Here is a 26,213-nt window from a genome sequence, read left to right on the forward strand (position 1 = left end):
TCAATTTTTTTTTACTACTGGTTCTGTGGGCATGGCTTGGTGGGCGTGGCAGGGGAAGGATACTGCAAAATCCCCCATTCCCTCCCCACCCCACGGACCTGCTTTCCAGCTCCGTTCTCCTGCGCAGGGCAATCAAAGAAGATCCAGCCGATCAGCTGGGACTCGATGGGAGGCAGAGAAGAGATGGGGCCAGTCAGAGGTGGTATTGGCCAGTTCTCCAAACTACTCAAAATTTCCGCTCCCAGTTCTCCAGAACTGGTTAGAACTGGCTGAATGCCACCTCTGGTTCTCACTGTCAGGAAATTCCTCCTTAGCGCTAAGTTGGATCTCTCTTTGATCAGTTTCCATCTTTTGATTCTTGTTCTGACCTCAGGTGCGTTGGAAACCAGGTTCCTTCACGTCTCCCCATGGTGCACCCATCACTGCTACAACCGAGGCCAACAGCCTTGGCCAAGATTGTGGTCTTTTTGCCAACCTGTCACAAATGGGGAGGTGCCACTCCCTTTTAATTTTTTTGACTCCTTCCCATAGATACCCTTGGTTATCAAAATGCTTCAAGGGGGTCACATTTTACGGACCCTCGAGACGATCAAGTTCCTTCCAACCCTCTGGTTCTACTCATCTGATTTCTACTCTTTTCTACTCCTGCCAGGAAGGGCTATTTTTCCTCCAACAGGGGGAAAAAGCAGTTATTCCAAAAACAATTCTTCGAAATGTTAAAGTCCAAACCCCACAAATGTTAACTGATTTTTGTACTTTTTTTCTGTTTTTTAAAAAAAGAACCATCCTCTGTTACCTTGACAACTACTTTCCCAAAATAAAGTAAGCATAATCATTGCTTTATGGAGGTTACCCTTTCCCTCGAGTTGTTATGACAACATCAAAGGAAGAAATGTAAGATTTCAGTAACTGATTTTTCCCAGAGGGGCTACTCAGATTTAAAGGGTCTCGACGTGCGCACACACTCAACACAGGAAGAGGGAGAAGATAAAAAGTGTAGGAGGTGCCCAGGATGAGCCGGAGGGAGGGGTCAAATGGGCCACCAGCCTCAAGTCCCTTCAGGCCCACCAGAGACCTAATGTCATGCCCCTGTTGGAATCTGATTCTGAGGGGGAGGCCGAGCAGCTGACAGGGAGTGGGAGTGTGGCTCTGGTGGCTGTGGAAGAAACTGGGGAAGGGCAAAGTCCGGTTGGGCAGAGCAGGAGACAGGTAGAGCAAGGCAGAGGGAATTCAGAGGAAGACCCAGGCCCACCCCCTCTTCATCCTAGGGCACACAGGAGGAATGGAGAAGGGAGCAACATGAGTTGCATGGCTTATGGGGGAGGAAAGGGCCCTGATTCCCTTCATTAGCTGCAGCTGGGAAAACTATTTAAAAAGGCAAACTATGCACAGTAAAGTTGCTGGAAGCAAAGTGTGCATTATCTTTGTTTGTCACGTCTTATCTGGGTTCTGGCATCCTCCTAACTGCGTGTGTTTTGTTATCCTTTGAAGTCTGCAATTCCTTATCCTGCCCTGTGTTGTTAATTGCTGCAGCGTGGTTTGTGATGGTTTTTATTTATAATTTATATGTACTTTGGGTTTGGACTGAATTTCTTCCCTTTAAAGACTATTCTTGGGGGAATTTTTTCTCCAGCCGAAGGTAACTGGACATTGGGGGCCAAGTTGGAGGTACTAAAGGGACTTTACCTACTTTTGTGACCTTGTTGCTTTTGTGCCACGCCCCTTTGGGTCATCACACCTAAGTCCAGCCCTCCTTGAATTACTTTGGCTCTTATCTACGGCCAATTTACAGACAGATAACAGATAATCAGCGTTGGATTATCTATTATCTGCCTGTAAATTGGCTTTAGATATTTGCTTTGGCCATTAGTAGTTTAGATCCTTGTAGAGAGCTCAAGCTTGCAATAAACCTTTATATCCATTTTAAACTGCGTGGATTTCCTGATTTTCCTGCGCTTGACAGAAAATAGTTCTCCCCTTTCTTTTATTCCCATTTCCCTCTAAGACAGGGGTGTCAAACTCAAGGCCTGTGCTTAGATCTGGCCCACGGGGTCGGCCTGCGGTGCCTTTACAAAATGGGGCATTGGGGGAGCATGCACAGCCTGTTTTCGGCCTCCATGGCCTCCTGCAGCACCCTTGCAGAGTACTGCAAGAGGTGTCTGTCCTGTCTCCCCACCTGCTCCCCCCCCGACCAGCCTGTGGAGGAGAACCACACAGAGGTAGCATTCAGCCAGTTCTGGCCAGTTCTGGAGAACTGGTAGAGGACATTTTGAGTAGTTGGGAGAACTGGCCAATCCCACCTCTGACTGGCTCACCCCCATCTCTTCTCTGCCTCCCATCAAGTCCCAGCTGATCGGCTGGGTCTCCTTTGGTTGCCCTGCCCAGGGGAACAGAGCTGGAAAGCAGGTTGGTGGGGTGGGGAGGAAATGGGGATTTTGCAGTAACCTTCTCCTGCTACGCCCACCAAGCCACGCCCACCAAGCCACGCCCACAGAACTGGTAGTAACAATTTCTGAATCCCGCCACTGGTTTTAATGTTCCTTCTACCTTTCTTTATTACGTTTCTTTGTAGGATTAATCAGTGGGGTGACTTCCTTTCAGAGGTTGTGTGTGATCCATCACTGGAGGTTTTCCACAAGAGCCCGGACAGCCATTTGCTCAGATGGCATAAGGCAGGGATGTCCAACTTGGTAATTTAAAGACCTGTGGACTTCAATTCCCAGAATTCCCTAGCCAACATGGCTGGCCAGGGAATTCTGGGATTTGAAGTCTACAAGTCTTAAATTGGCCAATGTTGGATATCCCTGGGAGACAGTCTCCTGCCTGAGCAGAGGCCTAGAAGACTTCCAAGCAGAGGTGGTCTTCAGCCGGTTCTGACCAGTTCTGGAGAACTGGTAGCAGACATTCTGAGTTGTTCAGAGAACCGGCCAATCCCACCTCTGACTGGCCCTGCCAACCCATCTCTTCTCTGCCTCCCATTGAGTCCCAGCTGATTGGCTGGGTCTTCTTTGGTTGCCCTGCCCAGGAGAACAGAGCTGGAAAGCAGGCTAGTAGGCTAGGGAGGGAATGGGGAGTTTGCAGTAACCTTCCCCTGCCACGCCCACCAAGCCACGGCCACAGAACCGGTAATAAAAATTTTTGAATACCACCACTGGAACTACAATGCTGATCTGACTCTCGAAGAAATCCAGTTTGACACCCCTGTTCTAAGACAACTCAAGTAACTGCAATTCCAAACTTATGAACATAGAATAATAGGGTTGGAAGGGGCCTTGGAGGTCTTCTAGTCCAACCCCCTGCTGGATCAGGAGACCCCATACCATTCTGGACAAATGGCTGTCCAGTCTCTTCTTAAAAGCCTCCAGTGATGGAGCACCCACAACTTCTGAAGGCAAAGCTGTTCCACTGGTTAATTGTTCCCACTGTTAGGAAATTTCTCCTTAGTTCTACGTTGCTTCTCTCCTTGATTAGTTTCCACCCATTGTTTCTTGTCTTGCCCTCTGGTGCTTTGGAGAATAATTTGACCCCTTCTTCTTTGTGGCAGCCCTTCAAATACTGGAATACTGCTATCCTGTCCCCCCTAGTCCTTCTTTTCCGTGATTAGTTGTCACATCTCCCTGTCACATCTGCCTCCTTTTCCCACAACAACCACCCTGTGAGGTGGTTTGGGCTGAGAGAGAATGGCTGGCCTGAGGTCACCCAGCTTGGCTTTCATGGCTAAAGCAGGACTTGAACTCATCTCTTCCTTTCTAGCCTCGTTGGGGGGGATGGAACGGGAAATAATGGAAAAGATGCATCAGATGCCTTTTGTGCATGCATGGTGGAAGTTACACACGTGTAACAAAAGAGACGGAGCTTATGTCGTGTGTTAGGCTCATGCCATTTGGATGGAAGCGCTGGAGTCTGTGACTGCTTCTGCCTGTGGATTTAAAACAGCATTGAAACCTCGGCTTGGACACGTGAGAATCCCTACGGAGCTGTTTTTCCAAACTTGGCAACATTAAGATGTGTGATGTCAACTCCCAGAATTCCCCAGCCAGCAGAACTCCGCTTCTTTTCTACATTAGCACAACAAAGGCATATTACGCAGATGTGTTTCTCTGCATGGTGCTAAAAGCAGAGGGAATATAGAAAGGGCTTCTTTCAATAACTCTCAAAACTAGCCCCGAGCCATGAAAATTCTCATTATAATTACAGCTGCAAAAACAAAACAAAACACCCTGGGGTGAAAGCAAATTCTTTGCACACGTAACAGATCAAAATGTAATAAAATCCCTTTGCCGACGTTTCAAGGCAAAAGATTCCCTCAGTGGGGAGAAAGACCCTTAAGTGGAAATACCAGGGTCAAGGGACTCTTGGAAAGAACACAGAACAACAGAATAACAGAGTTGGAAGGGACCTTGGAGGTCTTCTAGTCCAACCCCCCTACTCTGGCAGGAAATCCAAGACCATTTCAGACAATCTCTTCTTCAAATCTTCCCATAATGGAGACAAACAGCTTCAGGAGGCAAGTTGTTCTACTGATGAGTTGTTTGAATTGTCAGGAAATTTCTCCTTAGTTCTAGGTTGCTTCGCTCCTTGATTAGTTTCTACCCATTGCTTCTTCTCCTGCTTTATGGTGCTTTGCAGAATAGGGGGATCCCTTCTCTGTGGCAACCCCTGAGATATTGGAACACTCTAGCTGCAGCAGGGATGTCCAACCTTGTGGGCTTCAACTCCCAGAATCCCCTAAGGCAGCAGAGATTTGTGGACTTCAACTTTAAGACTTGTGGGCTTCAACTCCCAGAATCCCCTAAGGCAGCAGAGATTTGTGGACTTCAACTTTAAGACTTGTGGGCTTCAACTCCCAGAATCCCCTAGCCAGCAGAGTTGCCCTGAAATCATAAATATACGCCAGGTACCAAGTGCTTAAATTTAGATCACGTGACCATGGGGATATTGTAAAGAGCGGGAACCTTCCATAAGTCACTAAATGAACAGTTGTAAGCCAAGAGGTTACTGGTACTTGTGAATGCCTCTCTATGACATGGGAACTCCCTAATTTCTAAAAGAGGCAAACCAACTTCTGAAAAAGCCCAATTTAAATCGGATAAGTTTTTCATTCATGGCTGCTTCCTAAGTACCAAGTCTAAATGCTAAACTTTACAAAGCCTTAGTAGGCCACACTTGGAATACTGCATCCTGTTTTGATCACCCCAATATAAAAAGATGTTGAGACTCTAGTAAGAAGAGCAACAAAGATGATTAGGGGACTGGAGGCTAAAATATATGAAGAACGGTTGCAGGAATTGGGGATATCTAGTCTAGTGAAAAGAAGGACCAGTCTTCCAGTATTTGAGGGGCTGCCACAAAGATGAGGAGGCCAATCTATTGTCCAAAGCACCAGAAGGCCAGACAAGAAACAAAGGATGGAAACTAATCAAGGAGAGAAGACATCTAGAACTAAGGAGAAATTTCCTAATAATGAGTTATTCCAGTAGAATAACTTGTCTTAAGAAGTTGAGGGTGCACCATCACTGGAGGCTTTCAAGAAGAGCCTGGATAATCATTTGTCTGAAATGTGACATCTTGAGCCATGCTTGAGCAGGGTGTTGGACTAGATGACCTCCAAAGTTCTTTCCAGTTCTGTTATTCTATGTTCTACCATTGTTAAACGGAATTGTTCAGCCACATTTATTCTGGAACAATCTCATTGTTTGGATCCGTCATAACCTGGTTTTTAGCTTGGGAAGATGGCAGGTAGGGAGGGCTGGATAAGAAATGAAGATAACGAATATCCATGGTGTGAATAATGCAGTGAAATTTTACTTTGTCTCTTCCATTATTCGAACTTGGCTCATCCATCTGAAGTAAATGCTGGAAGATTCAAGAACAGTGAAAGGACTGGTTGTTTTTTTCTTTCTTTCTCACTGTTCTTTCAACCCTGAGCTAAACAGGGTTGAATAATTTTCTCCTACATTAACTCTAAACTTTTCAGAAGGGAAACGAATGGAAGCTTGACAGAAAGTTGTGGCTCAGAGCGCAGCTAAATCGTTTGGAAGGAGAATAATAGAAAAGGCTTGGGTTGGCCAAGCCCCCCAAGGGGCACATAAAACTCAGGTACCCCATCCTCCTATTTTCACCCAATGGCCTAGAGAATGTCCACTCCAAAAGCATTACTTGAATGCTCGGGGTTGAACTGTGGAGTTCTTGATGCTTTCTGTTGTTTTCTTGAGGACGTTTCATTATCAAACTAAGTAACATCATCAGTATCGATAGAAGGGAATATTGGTAGCTCAGGACCGAACTGCGGGGTCCTTGCTGCTCTCCAAGCTTGGGAGTTTTCTTGCAGACATTTCATTACCAAACTAGGTAACAATATCAGTACCAATAGAAGAGAATATAGGTAGCTCAGAGTTGAACTGTGGGGTCCTTGCTGCTCTCTGAGCTTGGTGGTTTCCTCGGAGATGTTTTATTACCCAACTAGGTAACATTACTAATGCTGGAAGGGAGTAGGGCTTGCTCTCATTTCATATACTAGTAGCTTCAGTGGTGGGATTCGAATGTTTTTACTACCGGTTGTGTGGGCGTGGCTTGGTGGGCGTGGCAGGGGAAGGATGCTGTAAAATCTCTAGTCACAGGTGGTATTTGCTGGTTCTCGAACTACTCAAAATTTCCACTACCGGTTCTTCAGAACTGGTCAGAACCTGCTGAATACTATTGACCTCACCCCTTTCCTAAGAGATCTGTAGGGGGCGTGCATAAGCGCACCATTGTGCCTACCGTCCCTGTCCTATTGTTTCTCTTATTCTTTTATTTTTCTTATATGTACCCATTTCATATATTAACAACTATGTATACACTTGTACTTATTATCTTGTAAACAATTGACAAATCAAATAAATAAATAAATAAAAATACCACCTCTGAGTGGCCCTATCAGTGGTGGTAGGAGTGTTATTGGTACTTATTGGGGTATTGATTGTCAGAGTATATTCATGAACTGGAATAGAGCATGGTAACAAGGTCAGCCAATGAATAGGCATAGCAACTAAGTCATGCAATGAGAACTGTTTGGAAACTGAAACTAGAAGTAGCCTAGGCATGGCTCTATATTAAGCTCTGCAGCTCTGAAGCTATGTTAAGCTCTGAGTCTGTCTATTGAAAATGAAACTGTTTCTCTCCTCTGTTTGCCTGCTGAACTAAAGTGAAACTGATGTATGTTTCTGAGCTCCTGAGTCGCTGCTGAAGTTGCTTGCAGCATGTTTTTTTGTCTGAGTTTGCTCCATGTTGGAGAAATCCACAACTGGTTTGTAAAATCTACTTATTATGTTTATAAAGACGTTAAATGAAGCATCAGCCACCTGTGTTTATTTTTCTGGCACTGAATTAATGCTGCAAAACTCTGAATAAGGACTAAGGCAGTCTCCTCCCCACTGATCTCAACTGAAGAAATAGGAAAACAGGTCAGATATCTGGGCAAGGGCTATGGAAGCTGGTCTCATGAGAAAGTTCTCAGCCTTCAGGAAAGAGCGCCTGGCCACCAAAGGGGACTCGACAGCTAGACGTGTTTCACTGGGCTAGAGAGCAGAACTGCCCTCTCCAGAACATACGACTCTGGGATAGCTTGGCTTCTTTGTAGTTTTACTTAGAGTGTTTATGGAAGGGGAGTGGTGCTGTGGCCTGGAGGTGGAACTCTCACCTCGCAATCAGGAAGCTGAGAGTTCAATCCTAGGTAGAGGCAGGTATTTCTGTCTCTGGGCACAATGAGAATATATCGGCTGAACAAAAAAACTCCTCATTGGTGACAGGAAGGGCATCCGGCCATGAAAACACTCTGCTAGCTCCATTCAGTTGCCCAGACCCCACCCAGCAATAAGGTGACTTATTGTGTTTTATGAAGTTTATGATACCAACCCAAGTTGGTTCGACTCAACCTGCAAGCCAGAGGAAACTATGGTTTGTGAGTTTCCGCACCAAGACGAAGAATAATCTTCCCCCAAGAAGTCAGAGGCTGCTTCTTGGCTGGTGTTGACCTGGTTGGAGTCTGGGAAGTCTTGATGCTCCCCGCGCACACTGCAGTGTGTTGTGGCCCTTCAGAGCCTCCAGGGCAGGGGAGGTCTCCAAAGTTGGCCCCTTTAAGACTGATGGACTTCAACTCCCAGAATCCCCAGCCAGCAAAGCTGGCTGGGAATTCTGGGAGTTGAAGTCCACCAGTCTTAAAGGGGCCAAGTTTGAGCCCCCTACTCCAGGCATTATTAGCGCAATATTGATTACTGCTTGTTCCTTGATCTTAATCTTGGTGATAATGTCTGCTTTTCTGGCTGTTGATTGCTGGCAAGAAAGCGTTGTGGTCTTTCAGCTTTTTGATTGTCTCTTTGGAAAAAGATGTTGAGGTTGTTTGTGTCTGTGTGCCTGTTGATGACTGATTTGTCTGAGTGTTGGGCTTCCAAGAATTCTCTTGTGTTTGTAGACTAATCTCTCCGTTTTCCAGTTTAAATTATGGTGACGTCTGCCTAGATGCTGTCCAATTGAGTCTTCATCAAGCCTGCTGCTAGTCGACAGTGAGAACAATTAATTAGTGGGACCGCTTATCTCTGGAAGTTGTGGGTGCTCTATCACTGGAGGTTTTCAAGAAGAAAACTGGACAGCCATTGGTCTGGAATGAGTAGGGTCTCCTACCTGAGCAGCAGGTTGGACTAAAAGACCTCCGAGGTCCCTTCCAATCCTATTATTCTATGTTCTAGTTGTGTGCATGGAAGTGCTCTGCTACTCGTTCTGGGTGCTTGTCCTACCTAGGTCATCTTCTCAGACTTTCCTAACCTCAGTTACCTTGTGAGGTTTTCCTAACTTGTGAATCTGACCGTTTATTTTTCTTTATTGGGCAAGGCAAGCGGAGGCCAAGGTCTCTTGGGTTTGCCGTGAATGCTCTGTTGCCAACAGATACTGCATGGGGAACAGTCTGTCAAGGGCTTCTTGGTCTTGAAGAATCAATGTTGGGTTGATTCTTACCAAATGGAGAATAACATGCCTTGCTGACTGGGGAATTGTGGGAGTTGACGTTTGCCCATCTTAAAGCGGCCAAGGTTGAGAAATATTGCTCTAGCATACATACACTTGGTTGGATTGTTTGTGTTGGATAATGAGCATGTTCTCTCCTTTAAAGCAAACCTTTTGAAGACACCTTCCTAAATTATCCATTGTCTTTGGCAAGAAAATGCTGGTTTTTTTTAAAAAAAAAAGAAGAAGAAGGAATACTCACCTTGTTTTCCAGCCTTCCGATCAATTCTGCTAATCTGTTGATTTGTGCTTCCAAGCATTCCTCCTTGGTGTCTGAAGATGCTACAGAAAAAGAAATATAATTGAAGAGGGATGAATTTCACCCTGCTTGTATGAGTTGGGCTAAGCAAAAAATAAAAATGAACTAGAAAAGGTCAAAAGGAGGGTAGGGTACAAAAGGGATTTTCTTTTGTGGTAATTAGAACATAGAGCTTAGACTAATAAGGTTGGAAGGGACCTTGGAGATCTTCTAGTCCAACCCCCTGCTTAAACAGGAGACCCCATATCATTTCGGACATTATTAATTTAGTACCCTTTTTTGGACTTTTCTGGAAACTGTGTACCTAAATCTTCCTCACATCGTCCCACTGAAATGATTACGCTATCTCCCACCATCTAGAAATAAAGGAAATCCTGTAATAACAACATTCTCCAAAAACCATCATCTGTTTAAGAGCTGTCACAGACGGCAAGGCAATCTGCTCCCATCCAAAAGCTTCATAGTTGGAAATACACAAGTGTTTGAATGTTGGGTCCATTCACTTGCATGTCCAAATCTCGGTTGTACCCCCAAATGATCCTTCACTTTATAAGGCACCATTTTCTTTGACCCAAAATGGTCCCTATCACTTGACATGGATTATCTTCTCTCTCACTCAGGGGGTCCCCAAACTTGGCAACTTTAAGATTTGTGGACTTCAGCATAGCTGGGCTGGAGAATTCTGGAAGTTGAAGTGCCACAAGTCTTAAAGTTGCCAAGTTTGGAGACCTCTGCTCTAACTAATGTATTCAGTCTGCAACTCCTTCTTAAGGTCAATGAAGAGAGGATCTCATATAGCTGGTTCCTTTGACCTCATTTCCATACAGTATGACTTCTTCCCTATCTCTGCACAAATGTTCTTCAAAACTCAGAAACCTGTGCCCTTTTCGCCTACCCTTTTAGATGGCCCAGCTAAATGTTTTATCCTGAAGTAATTGTTTGTTTGTTTTCCTTCTTCCAGAGAATACACAATCAGCTCTTTCAATAATTCCTTAGAGCAGAGTTATCCAACCTTGGCAACTTAAGACTTGTGGGCTTCAACTCCCAGAATCCCCCAGCCAGCCGTGGGGTCACTCATGCTGGCAGGAGGAATTCTGGGATCCGAAGTCCACACAAGCATTAATGACATCATTAAAATTGCCAAGGTTAGACACCCTTGCCTTATAAGGTTTGGGGGCACTTCATTATCTTTGTTGTCCTCTTTTGGTCAGTTTTCTATTTGATGGCCTTCAGAGCTGGATCCAGAACTCCAGCCAAAACAGAACAGAGGATGATTGATGCACTCTGTCGATGCAACATGGAACTGTAATAGTCTTTTCAGCTCTCACATCAAAATATTTCTAGCTTTACTCCAGGCCTGACCAATTCCAGGCAGCGTGGACAACGTTAGGATGATGGGACCTAGCAATCTGACCTCTTTTGGAAGGTCACACATTTTTCACTCCTAAGCAGCTGAATTTCCTTTTGAAAAGCAAGAAGTCAAAAACTAGAGTAAAAAAGAAGAAGCACGTTCATACAAACTTACAAGCAAACAATTGTCCTACAGTTCATCCCTTCTATTATTTCATCCCTTCTATTATTTCTATTATTAAATGGACTCCGGATGGATGGTAGGAGACAGGAAGGCCTGGAAGAACGTTGCCCGTGGGGTTGCGATGGGTCAGACATGATTTCGCAACTAACAACAACATTATTTTGCCTAGAAAGAACTTGCTCTCTTTATAAAATTCATATTGGCATGATTGCAAGTGGTTTTCGTGAGTCCATTTCACTCATCAGAGGTTGCTGTCTTCTCCCGGCGTGGTGCTGAATATATTTCAACAGACAGATTCCTGGAAATGAAGAGACCAATCTCCAAACACAAATTCCCACGGTGGTATTCTACCGGTTTGGCCCAGTTCACGCGAAGCGGTAGTAAAAAAAAACAGCTACTGGTTCAGCTGAACCGGTATGTTTTTTTTCCTCCTGACAATCAGCTGTTCTGACATTCAGCTGTGCCTGGATCCCCCCTTGCTGTCTTATTGCTTCGCCCAGGAGGCTTCCCTGAGGCCCAGGAGGCAAAAAAGGGGAATGTGTGGGGGCATGCAGCACACACACACACACACACCCTGCAGATAACAGATAATCAGAGTTGGAAGGGACCTTGTAGGTCATCTAGTCCAACCCCCCGACCAAGCGGGAGACCCTACACCTTTTCTGATAAATGGCAATCCAATCTCTTCTTGAAAGTCTCAAGTGATGGCGCTCCCACAACTTCCGAGGGCAACTTCTGTTCCATGGGTTGATTGTTCTCACGGTCAGAAAGTTTCTCCTTATTTCCAGGTTGAATCTCTCCTTGTTCAGTTTCCATCCATTATTCCTTGTCTGGCCTACAGGCGCTTTAGAAAATAGCTTGACCCCTTCCTCCCTGTGGCAGCCCCTGCATGGGAGGGGGGGGGGTTTGCTGCAAAAAAGCCACACCTACCCAGTCACATGGCCACACCCACTTAGATACTCCCACCTAGCCACGCCCACAGAACCGGTACTGTATTTTCACCCCACCCCTGACAAATTCCCTTTGATCAAAGCTTTCTTTGACCACTAACCTAGCCAAATCTGGTCAACCCAGAATACTTACCAGTCTGGAAACTTTTCCTGCGTTCTTTGGTCATGATTCTGTTATTGGGTGAATAACCTGACACAGGATTGTCATACCAACTGTCCATAGCATTATGGCCAGATTTATTGTGGATGTGTCTATATGAGAGAAAGACAGACAGATAGACCACATGGGGGGAAAAAAGGAATGAATATTTTGTGTTTGTTTGGTTTTTTTAGTTATATGGTTTAAAAATCCTTCATTAAAACATACACAACATGCTTTGCTAGCTCAGATGCTCCTTAGAACGATAACAAAATAGTTTCCCTTTAAAAAGTTTAAAGACATGAAAAAAGAATGAAAGAATAAAGTACAAATGAATAAACCATGGTTTTAGAAATGTCATGGAGGTTGTAGCTTTCTAATGTAGCTCAACTGGCTGTAAATAATTGAGTTTATTATAATGCTGTCAGACCAAGAATCAACCGTGAAGCTTTCGGCTAAAAGTTGACCCTTCTCCAACTTGAGGTTCATGAGATGAATCAAACTAGAGCTCAATTCAACAGACAGGAACAAATTCTTAGATCACGTAACAAATTGGCTCATCTTTTTTATTTTAATTGTCTTATTAGAAGCAGAAATTGCAATATAAAATATTTTCTCATACTTTTCCCCACTGCAGTCCTGTAAGCTGAATAGAGACGGGTTGGAGCACCCAAAGAGAATCTACTGATAATATTTTGAAAAACTCGGTAGCAAGCCCCAGTCTACAAGGCTAGGCTCTTGCAAATTTTATTAAACCGATTAACAAAACTGGCTACAGAAACTAGCCAATTGAACATTATATGCTACTAAAACTCTCCTATCCGTTTGTAACCTTAAACTGGGTGAAATGGTGCATCATAGGAGAACAATTATGGAACCAAAATACAAGAACATGTCCAAAATCCAAAATCCAGGATCCATTATTCCCTTAGGATTGAAATTTCAGGGATCTTCTTCGACACACCCTAACCGGGTGGGTCACAGAAACTGATGGGAGAAATCCTTCGAGGATCTCTTGTGTTCAGTTAGCCATATTCCCCAGAAGTCAAAATTTCAAGCATCTTTTGACTAGTTGTAAGATGAAGCTATGGCCACCGGAGACCCACTACTGCAGCCCTTCTGCGGTATATGCCACAGTCATGTGACTGTAATTTCCAACACTCTTCTCATAAGCAGGTCAATGGGGAAGACAGTGGGAAATCGGAATTTGCTCCCCTGCATAAAAACAATGAAAAAAGTAATAACCCTTGCCGTCCTGGCAATGAGTATTAAATCAGGTAATTGGTAAGCTTAGGTAATACCCAAGTTGAATTTCCTTTTGAAAAGCAAGGAATCAAAAACTAGAGTAAAAAAAAATTGTATATTCATACAACCATACAAGCAAACCATTGTCCTACAGTTCATCCCTTCTATTATTTCATCCCTTCTATTATTTCATCCCTTCCATTACTTCTATTATTAAACGGACTCTGGGGGATGGTAGGGAACAGGAAGGCCTGGAGGAACGTTGTCCATGGGGTTGTGATGGGTCGGACACGACCTTTGCGGCACTTCTGCAGTATATGCCACAGTCATGTTACTGTGATTTCCAACACTCTGCCAGCTTCTCATAAGCACGTCAATGGGGAAGACAGTGGGAAATCGGAATTTGCTCTTATAAATACAGTGAAAAAGCAATCACTCTCGCCCTCCTGGCCACAAGTGTCAAATCAGGTAATTGGTAAAGCTTAGGTAATATCCAAGGTAATTGCTTCCTTTTTATAAGAGCACCAAGAGGAGACACACAGCCATTATTGACTTTCTCATTTGCGGGTTCCTGAGTTGAAATAAATCCTTAATTGTTCCATCTGACAACTAAATTGCTTTGGTGATGGTTGCCTCTTCCTTTTATTTGGCACCTGAACGGTACATTTCGTGGAAGGATTCAAGGCATGTGTTACATTCCTCCTACAAATGAAAACCCTTGGCATTTAAAGGCACCATATGCTACAGCATTCCTTCAACACATACTGGATCAGATATGTCACAGAGGATTTGCTAGCATGAATTCCAAGCCGTCCTAGAGATATCTGTTTTTTTTTTAAAAAAAATCCAGATTAACCACACTTAAAAAAATATCTGTAGCTTAAGGTTGAATAGCGGGGTCCCTGGTGCTCTCTGAGCTGGGTCATTGGCTTGCAGATGTTTCATTACCTGACTAAGAAACATCATCATCATGGGTGTGTAGTTTGCTCTCTGTTTATATTCAGGTAGTCCTCAACTTACAACCACAATGGAGCCCAACATTTCTGTTGCTAAGCGAGAAGTGAGTTTTGCTCCATTTTACGACTTTTCTTGCCACGGTTGTTCAGTGAATCATTGTAGTTGTTAAGTGAGTAACATGGTTGTTAAGTGAATCTGGCTTCACCGATTGACTTTGCTTGCAAGGAGGTCGCAAAAGGGGATCCTGTGACCCCGAGAGACACTGAAACTGTCATAAATATAAGCCAATTGCCAAGTTTCTGGTCATATCAACATAGGGATGCTACAATGGTCATAGTTGTGAAAAATGGCCACAAGTCCCTTCTTTGAATGGTCACTAAATGAACTAGTGTGTCATGCCCTTGTTGGAGTCTGATTCTGAGGGAGAAGTGGAACAGCTGACAGGGAATGGGAGTGTGACTCTGGTGGCTGTGGAAGAAACGGGAAGGGCACAGTCCAGCTAGGCATCCAGAGGAAGACTCAGGCCCACCCCCTCTTCATCCTACGGCATGCAGGGAGGAACAGAGAAGGGAGCAACATGGCTTATGGGAGAGAAAAGGGCCCTGATCCCTTTCATTAGTTGCAGCTGGGAGAACAGGATATAAGAAGGATGTTTGCACACAGCACCTTTCTGGAAGCAAGTGTGCATTATATTGTCAAGCCTTATCTGGGTTTTGGCGTCCTCCCAACTGTGTGTGCTTTGTTATCTGTTCTAAGTCTGCAATTTATTATCCTGGCCTGTCGTGTTAATTACTTCAGCGTGGTTCGTGTTGGGTTTTTTTATTTCTAATTTATCTGTACTTTGGGTTTGGACTGCATTTCTTCCCTTTGTAGACTGTTTTTGGGAGCGTTTGATCTCCAGCCAAGGATAACTGGACATTGGGGGCCAAGTTGGAGGTATTAAAGGGAATTTATCTACTTTTGTGACTTTATTATTTTTGTGCCATGCCGCGGGTCATCACAAGTTGTAAGTCGAGAACTACCTATGCAGTAACTTGTCCCACCAGTGTTGATGGAAATGTGGTGTTGTTTTCTGCTTAATATTTGCCTGGGATTAATCCCTGCTTATCTGCATCTCAGCTGTGCCTACCAGTGTCAGATACAAATCTCCAATAAACGCAGAGGTGGGTATTCAGCAGGTTCTGACCAGTTCTGGAGAACCAGTAGTGGAAATTTTGAGTAGTTCAGAGAACTGGCCAATCCCACCTCTGACTGGCCCCGCCAACCCCATCTCTTCTCTGCCTCCCATCGAGTCTCAGCTGATCGGCTGGGTCTCCTTTGGTTGCCCTGCACAGGAGAACGGAGCTGGAAAGCAGGTTAGTGGGGTGGGGAGGGAATGGGGATTTTGCAGTATATCCTTCCCCTGCCACGCCCACCAAGCCACACCCACCAAGCCACGCCCACAGAACCAATAGTAAAAAATGGGTAGGTAGCTCATTCTGCCATAGAACCAGAGGTGGTATTCAGCAGGTTCTGTCCAGTTCTGGAGAACCGGTAGTGGAAATTTTGAGTAGTTCAGAGTACCAGCAAATCCCACCTCTGACTGGCCCTGTCAACCCCATCTCTTCTCTGCCTCCCATTGAGTCCCAGCTGATTGGCTGGGTCTTCTTTGGTTGCCCTGCACAGGAGAACGGAGCTGGAAAGCAGGTTAGCGGGGTGGGGAGGGAATGGGGATTTTGCAGTATCCCTCCCCTGCCATGCCCACCAAGCCACGCCCAGCAAGCCACACCCACAGAACTGTTAGTACATTTTTTTTAAATCCACCATTGAATAAACGGCACACTTACTAGCATTGATGCTGTTACCTAGTTGGGTAATTGTTAGGAATAACATGGTTACCTAACTTAGTTTGGGTAAAATAATATATATAGACTATGATAGTGTTTATCACTTTAAATGCAGACCATGTATTTTGGGTGCGGTTGTAAAATCACCATAAGAGGGAGCAAGAGAGCTCACTGTTTGCTGGCTTTTACTGGATTGCTGACAACGATGGATTGATGGTGATAACTGCGTGTTTTCCCTGCTATTGCTGAACGAAGAAAAGAGGTTTGATTTTCTTCATATCTCTACTGCAAAAAGAGATATATTACTGGACTGATTATTTGTAAGTTTACTGACCTCTTTTTCGACACTGCTAATGGATAATCCCGGACGGACTGAACTAAGTGTATGATATATGGACTGTTTGACTATGCTATAACTCTTACTGGAATAAAAACTATTTAACTAGCACTGTGTATCTGATTTACTGAGTGTAAGCTACAACAACGTTTATCTCACATATCTGCCTGCCTGACTGACTACCGTTGCACATTCTGCTAGGGTGTATATCCCTAACAGTAATGAAACATCTACAAGCAAACAACCCAGCTCAGAGAACACGAAGAACTCCTCATAAGGACATGTAAAATTGAGACCCCCTACCCCATGAGTAGGGCCACCTAAGGAAACCCCGGATCAATTTCACCATTTGCTTCTGCTCAACATTTGCATCCTAATACACTAATTAAATGTAAGACCATCCCTTAAGATGCCTACAAATACATTCTTTATGCGTTGCAAAGTTTTAATTGCTTTAGGACTTGACCTTTTTGAGCTACAAGAAAAACTGAATATGGAAACTCTAAACTGGAACACTATTTTGTAAAGCAAACACAATAATTGTACCCTAGCATGAAAAAAAAAAAAAGATGATAGAATAATTTATCTTCTCATTTTTACCAGCGCACTTTCTAACTTGGGGGCTGAAAGGGAGGGTTTTTGTTTTGTTTTTTTAAATACCCATGCTGGCTGGGGAATTCTGGGAGTTGAAGTCCACAAGTCTCAACATCGCCAAGATTGGAACAGTCCTGATCTAATGGAAGCAACTTGACCATTATTCTATGGTTTACTCCAGAGTTAGTATTCAGCCGGTTCTGACCGGTTCTCGAGAACCGGTAATGGAAATCTTGAGTAGTTCAGAAAACTGGCAAATCCCACCTCTGACTGGCCCCACCCCCATTTATTCTCTGCCTCCCATTGAGTCCCAGCTGATCGGCTGGGTCTTCTTTCGTTGCCCTGCACAGGAAAACGGAGCTGGGAAGCAGGTTAGTGGGGTGGGGAGGGGATGGGACTTTTGTAGTATCCCTCCCCTGCCATGCCCACCAAGGCATGCTCACCAAGCCACGGCCACAGAACCGGTAGTAAAAAATTTTGAATCCCACCACTGGTTTACTCACCCTGCAAATTTCCCCCTACACTAATGTCAGAGGAAATATGTTCCATACATTCACACACTGTCTCCCCTCTTCCCAGTAGGAAGGGGAGATGCGATGTGCAAACACCTCCTTTCCATGCTGAGTTAGTGTCTCCCTTATTTGAAAACCAAAGCCGCGGCCTGATGCATACAAGTTTCATTATCCAGACTCTGTAGAGAATGCTATCCTGCCCCGAGGCCTGAATGGATGTTTTTGGCTAACTGTGATTTGCTCAACATGAAACCGCTGCAAAGAACTAAAAGCCGCCCTCCAAGGCAAGGAAGATTTGAAGCATGCACCTTTTAAGTTGAGTCTCATGAATATAGATTGGCTGAAGGCCGATGCCGGCATCAAAAGCGGCAGCGCAGCTCAAAATAGGAAGGAAGGAATGAGAAGCCTTGGAAATTTCAATTTTCTTACTAGCGAGCTTCTTTTGATGGGGTAAAGTGAAGGTCAAGCCGGAAAGGGGGATAATTGAACATGAGTGGCAACAGAGAATCTACCCGTGACCATCTCCTTGTGCTTCTTATAAGGATAATATTTGGAGTTAGTAACCATCGGATGCTTTAAAGACCAGAAACTTCAAGGCAGAGCTTGTAGCAAAACCTGGGCCAGCCAATGCTTCTGATTCAATGAAAGGGAGGGTTTAAAAAAAAAACAAAAAACATCCATGCTGGCTGGGGAATTCTGGGAGTTGAAGTCCATAAGTCTCAACATCGCCAAGATTGGAACACTTCTGATCTGTGTGATGACCCAAAGGGGCATGGCACAAAGGCAACAGTCAGATAATCAATAGGAGTCCCTTTTTTTAATCTCCAATTTTTTCCTCCAATGTCCTGGTTATCTTCTGGCTGGAGAAAAACTCTCCCAAGAACAGCCTTTGACTGCAGAAAACTAAGTCCAAAACATGGTCAACACAAACTGTAACTTAAAGTCCAAACAAGCCAAACTGAAGTAATTAGTTTGGCACGGCAGGAGCAAGAATTTCAGATTTGAAGGCATGGCAAAACTCACACAGTTGGGAAGACACCAGGAAACAGATAAGCCACGACAACACAGGATAAAGTCACGTTTGCTTCCAGCAGCCTGCCACATGCAGCATGCCTTTCTTATCAACTGTCTTCCCAGCTGTGGCTAATGAAGGGAATCAGGGCCCTTTCCTCCCCCATAAGCCATGCAACCCACGTTGCTCTCTTCTCCATTCCTCCCTGTGTGCCCTAGGAGGAAGAGCAAGTGGGCCTGGGACTTCCGCTGAACTCCCCCTCCCTTGTTCTACCTCTTCCCTGCTCTGCCCAAGCTGGACTTTATCCTTCCCCAGTTTCCTCCACAGCCAATGGAGCTGTATTCCCATTCCATGTCAGCTGTCCGGCTTCCTCCTCGGATTCAGACTCTTCAGACCCCTTCCTCCTCTGTGTGGCAGCCCCTCAAATATTGGAAGACCGCTCTCCTGTCTCCCCTGGTCCTTCTCTTCCCTAGACTAGCCATGTGGCGTTAAGCCATTTGGACTTAACTTGACTTATGACCACAACTGAGCCCAACATTTTTGTTGCTAAGTGAGACAAGTCAGTAACATGGCTGTTAACAGAATCTGGCTTCCCCATTGAAGTCCCTTTTTTTCCAGTGTCCCTGTAACTTTGAACAGTCATTAAAGGAACTGTTGTAAGTCAAGGACTAATAAGAAATCCTAGGACGTGTGTTTTGTTAACATCCAAGATTCAGCATATTGTACAGAGCCAGCCCAGGCTGTGGAATTATAGGACACTAAATCATCAGCAATTAAGTGGGGCTGCTGAAATAAATGATTTTCCTTAATTAGGCTCTATTTTGTGTAATTAGTTTAGGATGTAGCATGCAAAGAAAATACGAAAGCAAATAATGAGGAAGGGAAAAGGGAAGGGACGAGTGAGCAGAAAAAAGGGGAAAAAGAAAGAAAAAGCACTGACTTTCAATTCTCTTTGGTACAGTAGAATAAGGCAATTATTACCGTAGGTTCTTATTTTTAGAAGTACTTAAGAATAGACTGGGTGGGAGGTTGAAGAATGACAAAGATGGATTTAATAACTAAAAGTTAGATAAAAATTTGTCAAATGTAGAGAAAGAGAGAGAGAAACATTCTTTTATTATCCTACTGGACCTCACCTGAGCTGCTAGCTCTCTAGATAACCCAGAATAACTGGCTTTCTTCTGATTTAAACTTCTGAGTAACCATGCATATTAAAAGATAGAGAGAAGAATAATACATCTGCTTTTCAGCTTCTTGAGTAATTCTCTCCTTAACTTACCAGACCTGAGGGGAAAAAAGATTCCTACGCAAGCTATTTATGATCTTAATATTTTGTTTAATTTAAATTGGGTGACCAGGAGGAGGATTTGAACAAGAAAATCTCTTGATACCAGCTTTTGATCTCGTCCCCATTTCCATAGCAACTGGTGTTTTTTTTGGGGGGGGGAGTGTTCTGGTCAAGACAGTTGCTGCTCTGTATAGCTGTGATATATATGATTTTAATTTCCTTTGCAATACCCCAAAACCAGCCTGTTCGCTTCCTAAAACCCCTTTTGGTTTTCTTGCCTTCCCTCCCTTCAACTTCTAGGAGGGGCAATTTCCAAAGTTTCCAGGAAGAGACCTGAATGATGAAGCTAGTCCTCATCACATTGTGTCAATTTGCATCTTCACAGAATTTGTTCAAAAAAAAAATATATCTCATACTCTGGGGACAAAACAAAAAAAAGGAAAAGCCTTAAACCCCTTGGTCTTGGGACGTCTCCCACCTTATGCCTCTTTTTCATGGAATCCTGAGGCTGGAAAGGACCTTGGAGATATTCTAGTCCAACTCCTTATCCATGGCAGGAGATCCTATACCATTCTGGACAAATCCCAAAGGTTCTTTTTCAAAAGGCAACTGGACTTCCTTGGTTGGTTTTCCTTGAAGACATTTTGCTTCTCATCCCAGAAGTTTCTCATCCATGAATTGAAGAAGCTTTTTGGATGAGAAGTGAAATGTCTTCAAAGACGAACAAAGAAAATCCAGTTGTCTCTTGAAAAAAGCAGTTTTTGGACCACCATGACCTAGATAACTGAGAATTTCCATAGCCATTGTGGAGAAATGGCTATTCAATCACTCCTTGGAAACCTCCAGTGATGGACCACCTACAACTTATGGAGACAAATAGTTCCACTGATTGTTCTCACTCTTGGGAAGCTTCTTCATTCTAGGTTGGATCTCTCTTATTTTCAGCAACCCTCCCAAAACAAAAACATTTTTTTGGGATGAGACTTTTAGTCTAGTACATCCCTCATGTGGCAGTTGGAGGCAGGGCCTATCTCTGAGGGGCACCAGTTCCTGAAGCCTATTGTTAAATCATAAACAGCATGGCATCCTATACTTTGACCACACACCATACATTTATTTATCCAGGTTAGTTAAAAACCCTGTGGCTTTAGATACAGCACAAAGTAAACTTGGCGAGTTTTAATCTTGGTTGGGATGAGAAGCTTAGCACATTGTACAAACTCAACCCTTTGGTTAGCTTAATGTCCAAGGAGGTTCTCAGTCACCCAGGTCATGGTTGTCCCAAAGGTACTTTTTTCAAGAGGCAACTGGACTTTCTTATTTTTCTTTGAAGATGTTCTGCTTCTCATCCAAGAAGTTTCTTCAGCTCTGATGGGATGGTAGGGAATATAAGAATGGAAATCCAGTCAGAGCTGAAGAAGCTTCTTGGATGAGAAGCGAAACATCTTCAAAGAAAAACAAGAAAGTCCAGTTGCCTCCTGAAAAGGCTCCTTTGGGACTTTGGTTAACTTGTGATCCAATGTTTTGTGTGAACTTTGAAGTTGGGTCAATGAATTAACCAAGCAGAAAATGTTGTGCCGACTCAGCAAAGGTATGTTGGAGCATTAAAACATATTCTAACAAGCCAAGCTTATTTAATTAACACGTTCACACGCAGCCATTCTAAGCAGGTTGTTTCTAGATTGCATCAACAAGATTGGGATTCGGTTATTCCCATTGAAATAAACAGGAGTATTTCTTAGGATACTGCACGGCTCACCGATTTCTATCCTACTTTTTCAGAGCAATTTTGATTGAACCTCATCTGTACAAAAAGAACCTTAACAACTGAAACTCAGCATTATAGAAAGCAGCAGGATTGAATTTTAATACGATCTGAAAACAATGGATACAGATAGCAGACTATATTAAAGTTCTATGTACCACATCTCCATATCTCTCAAGAACAGAAAAGAAAAAAAGGACTTTATTTATTACAGAATAACAAAATAACCTAGTTGGAAGGGACCTTGGAGGTCTTCTAGTCCAACCCCCTGCTCAAGCATTTCAGATATATAGATGCCAAACTTTTCTTAAAAACCTCCAGTGATGGAGCACTCACAGTTTCTGGAAGCAAGCTGTTCCACTGATTAATTGTTCTCAAAGTCAAGAAATTTCACCTTATTTCTAGGCTGAATCTCTCTTTTATGGTTTCCAGCCGTTACTTCTTCTTCTGCCTTCAGATGCTTTGGAGAATGGCTTGACTCCCTCTTCTCTGTGACAGCCCCTTAAATATTGGAACATGCCATCCCTGGTCCTTCTTTTCACAAGGCTAGTTAAAAGAAATGTTGTATTCTGGTTTTAAATAACAAATAGTTCCTTGACAAATGAAAACATGACATTTGAAGATGGGTTTGGCACTTAATTTGGGAGTCCCATACCAACAATTGAAGGGCTACCACACTTATTCTCCAAAGCACCTGAAGGCAGGACATGAAGCAATGGATGGAAATTGATCAAGGAGGGAAGCAACCTACAAGAAAGCAGAAATTTCCTGACAGTGAGGACAATTAACCAATGGAACCAAACTGCCTTCAGAAGTTGTGGGTGATCCATCAGGGGAGGCTTTCAAGAAGAGACTGGACAGTCACTTCTCTGGAATGGTATAGGTCTGCAAGAGCAAGGGGTTGGACTAGATGATTTTCAAGGTCCCTTCCAACTCTGTTACCGTTACTTACTTGTGAACCTTACAACTCTGACTCAGGCTAGTTGATTCTGCTTACAAGTTCTGATGTTCAAACTCCAACTGATGATTTTCCTTTGTGACACTTTGATTTTGGAACCCTTGTAAGCCAAAATAGCTGAACTTCTCTATAATACAAGTGTATGTGTTTCTCCTTCTTCTTCTTGTGCCATATCCGTCATGTTGGCGAACCTACTTTTATCAACAGCCCCACAAAAAAGGGCTGGTGAGTTTTGTCCAAAGTAGTCCTTTAGATTGTGAAGCCACAATCTTGCCTGGACCTGGTTCGCCTTCAATCCTTCCTTGGAGGATTAAGTGAAGGAGGCCGTATTTTTCTGGGTGTCGCACCATATGTCCAAAATATTCTATGTTTCGCTTTTTTTTAATGGTTTTGATGATTTCCCTTGGCTTTCCCAGGCAGCTTATCACCTCCTCATTTCTGATTTTGTCAACCCATATATACATATATACATATACATATATACACACACACACACTATACAACTATCTCTATCTCTATCTGTCTATCATATCTACCTATCTCTCTCTCTCCTTTCTAGATAGATAGATAGATACCGTGTTTCTCATATAATAAGGCCGGGTCTTATTTTTTTTTGAGCCCCGAAAAAATGGCTAGGCCGTCTTTTCGGGGGTGACTTAATTCCCCCCCCCTTGCATCTTCGGGCGGGGGGCGACGGCTTGGATGTTGACCTCGGCATTGGTGGAGCACTTCGTATCGGGGTCAACGCAGGCAGCACCATATCCGGGTGTGCAATAAAAGTACTTCCTAACGGCAAGCCCCCCCCCGCCATTCCCCCCCATTTTGCATGTTTTAATATAGGCCTTAATTTGGGGGGAGGGGCTTAATTTCATTTCATGCCTATAAAACATGCTGGGACTTCCTATTGGGGGAGGCCATATTGTTGGAGAAACAGGGTAGATAGATAGATAGATAGATAGATAGATAGATAGATAGATAGATAGATAGATAGATAGATAGATAATGTATGGATAGATAGTGAGAGAGATGATGATAGATAGATAGATAGATAGATAGATAGATAGATAGATAGATAGATAGATAGATAGATAGATAATGTATGGATAGATAGCGAGAGAGATGATGATAGATAGATAGATAGATAGATAGATAGATAGATAGATAGATAGAGAGAGAGATAGATAGATAGATAATGTATGGATAGATAGCGAGAGAGATGATGATAGATAGATAGATAGATAGATAGATAGATAGATAGATAGATAGATAGATAGATAGATAGATAGATAATGTATGGATAGATAGCGAGAGAGATGATGATAGATAGATAGATAGATAGATAGATAGATAGATAGATAGATAGATAATGTATGGATAGATAGCGAGAGAGATGATGATAGATAGATAGATAGATAGATAGATAGATAGATAGATAGATAGATAGATAGATAGATAATGTATGGATAGATAGCGAGAGAGATGATGATAGATAGATAGATAGATAGATAGATAGATAGATAGATAGATAGATAGATAGATAGATAATGTATGGATAGATAGCGAGAGAGATGATGATGATAGATAGATAGATAGATAGATAGATAGATAGATAGATAGATAGATAGATAGATAGATAGATAATGTATGGATAGATAGCGAGAGAGATGATGATAGATAGATAGATAGATAGATAGATAGATAGATAGATAGATAGATAGATAGATAGATAGATAGATAATGTATGGATAGATAGCGAGAGAGATGATGATAGATAGATAGATAGATAGATAGATAGATAGATAGATAGATAGATAGATAGATAGATAGATAATGTATGGATAGATAGCGAGAGAGATGATGATAGATAGATAGATAGATAGATAGATAGATAGATAGATAGATAGATAGATAGATAGATAGATAGGTAGATAATGTATGGATAGATAGTGAGAGAGATGATGATAGATAGATAGATAGATAGATAGATAGATAGATAGATAGATAGATAGATAGATAGATAATGTATGGATAGATAGCGAGAGAGATGATGATGATAGATAGATAGATAGATAGATAGATAGATAGATAGATAGATAGATAGATAGATAGATAATGTATGGATAGATAGCGAGAGAGATGATGATAGATAGATAGATAGATAGATAGATAGATAGATAGATAGATAGATAGATAGATAGATAATGTATGGATAGATAGCGAGAGAGATGATGATAGATAGATAGATAGATAGATAGATAGATAGATAGATAGATAGATAGATAGATAGATAATGTATGGATAGATAGCGAGAGAGATGATGATAGATAGATAGATAGATAGATAGATAGATAGATAGATAGATAGATAGATAATGTATGGATAGATAGCGAGAGAGATGATGATAGATAGATAGATAGATAGATAGATAGATAGATAGATAGGTAGATAATGTATGGATAGATAGCGAGAGAGATGATGATAGATAGATAGATAGATAGATAGATAGATAGATAGATAGATAGATAGATAATGTATGGATAGATAGCGAGAGAGATGATGATAGATAGATAGATAGATAGATAGATAAATTTTTTGGGATGTTGCTGCTGTTATTACATTTTGAACACACAGACAGACAGACACAGATAGTTTGGCATTTTGGGATGTCTCTGCCGTTATTATTGTTATTGTTATTATTTTTGTTATTATTTTTGTGATTGTTGTTGTTGTTGTTATTATTATTATTATTATTATTATTATTATTATTATTACTATTATCATCATCCTTGGGATGGTGACATTCCTGGAAGCAGTGTGTCAAAATTTTAACATGACCCATTGTGTGTACAGAAAAAGGACAATGACGGTTTATCTTGTCTTATCGAGATGTCTTATCTTTATGGCATAAAGATCAACAGCACAACCTTATCTGGCTGGTTTGCTCGTCGATGGCATCCACGGCACTTTCCACCGAGCTCAGCAAGGACTGAATCTGATTGGCCGTCTCTTTCAGCAGGAAACGGGTCACGAACTGGTCCACGTTTGTCCCTCGTTCGTAGACCTGGGAAAGAGGAAGAGAAGGGAGCCCTCTGAGAAGGTACCTTTAAGACAACGACAGCGCCACCTGCCCCCCCCCGCAGGTAATGCTCGGCTTACAGCCACCCGCTTAGCAACAGCTCGAAGTTAAAACAGGATGATCACTTCTGGAGTTTGTGCTTGTGAAGAAAAAAAGAAATGAAACTTGGATCATGGTTTTGTTGATTAGAAAGATCTATCTGTTATAGAAATAGAATGCCTATTAATATGCGGTTTGTGCTATTAAGATTTGGAATAGAGGTAGAAATGAGGAAGGAGGAAAATATTACTATGCATATTCCTATATAATATTTTAAAATCAGTACGTAGAGGAAAGGATCAGAAGTTGAAAGATGATTGTATTATGTACGATGTTATTATAACGATGTGAGTATAATGTAATTAAGAGTTTCCAAAATGGTCAACATTATCACTACTATTTGGTATCAAAATTAGATGCCACACTGTTCATGTATTTATATATATATATATATATATATATATATATATATATATATATATATATATATATATATATATATATATATATATATATATATGGATCTTTGGTTATTCGGGTTCTCTCCCGCGTAAGATTCAAAGTATCTAGGCAACGTTTCGGCGAGGTCCCACTCGCCATCTTCAGGCTGGTGCTTTCGGCTTAGTGCCAGTGCAAGCAGTGTGTGACCGGAGCTGCCATCTCTCTTTATATACAAGTGGTGG

The 26,213-nt window shown here is 42.6% G+C and overlaps 1 protein-coding gene across 2 annotated transcripts in view; it reads right to left on the minus strand.

Annotated features, from left to right (window-relative positions):
* The window catches only part of NECAB2 (N-terminal EF-hand calcium binding protein 2), a 186,756-nt gene that overhangs the window by 25,860 nt on the left and 134,683 nt on the right, over positions 1–26,213 (minus strand). For both annotated transcript variants that reach the window (XM_087971738.1, XM_087971737.1), the window contains 3 exons: positions 25,340–25,476; positions 11,916–12,034; positions 9,242–9,321 (listed from right to left, as the gene is read on the minus strand). In XM_087971738.1, coding sequence (XP_087827864.1) covers positions 9,242–9,321; positions 11,916–12,034; positions 25,340–25,476 — 336 coding nt within the window. The remainder of the gene's footprint in view (positions 1–9,241; positions 9,322–11,915; positions 12,035–25,339; positions 25,477–26,213) is intronic.

The sequence above is a fragment of the Notechis scutatus genome, chromosome 9, assembly GCF_049901735.1.
Source record: "Notechis scutatus isolate UNSWTSFEM ecotype Mainland chromosome 9, rNotScu1.2, whole genome shotgun sequence".
In the NCBI taxonomy this organism is placed as follows: domain Eukaryota; kingdom Metazoa; phylum Chordata; class Lepidosauria; order Squamata; family Elapidae; genus Notechis; species Notechis scutatus.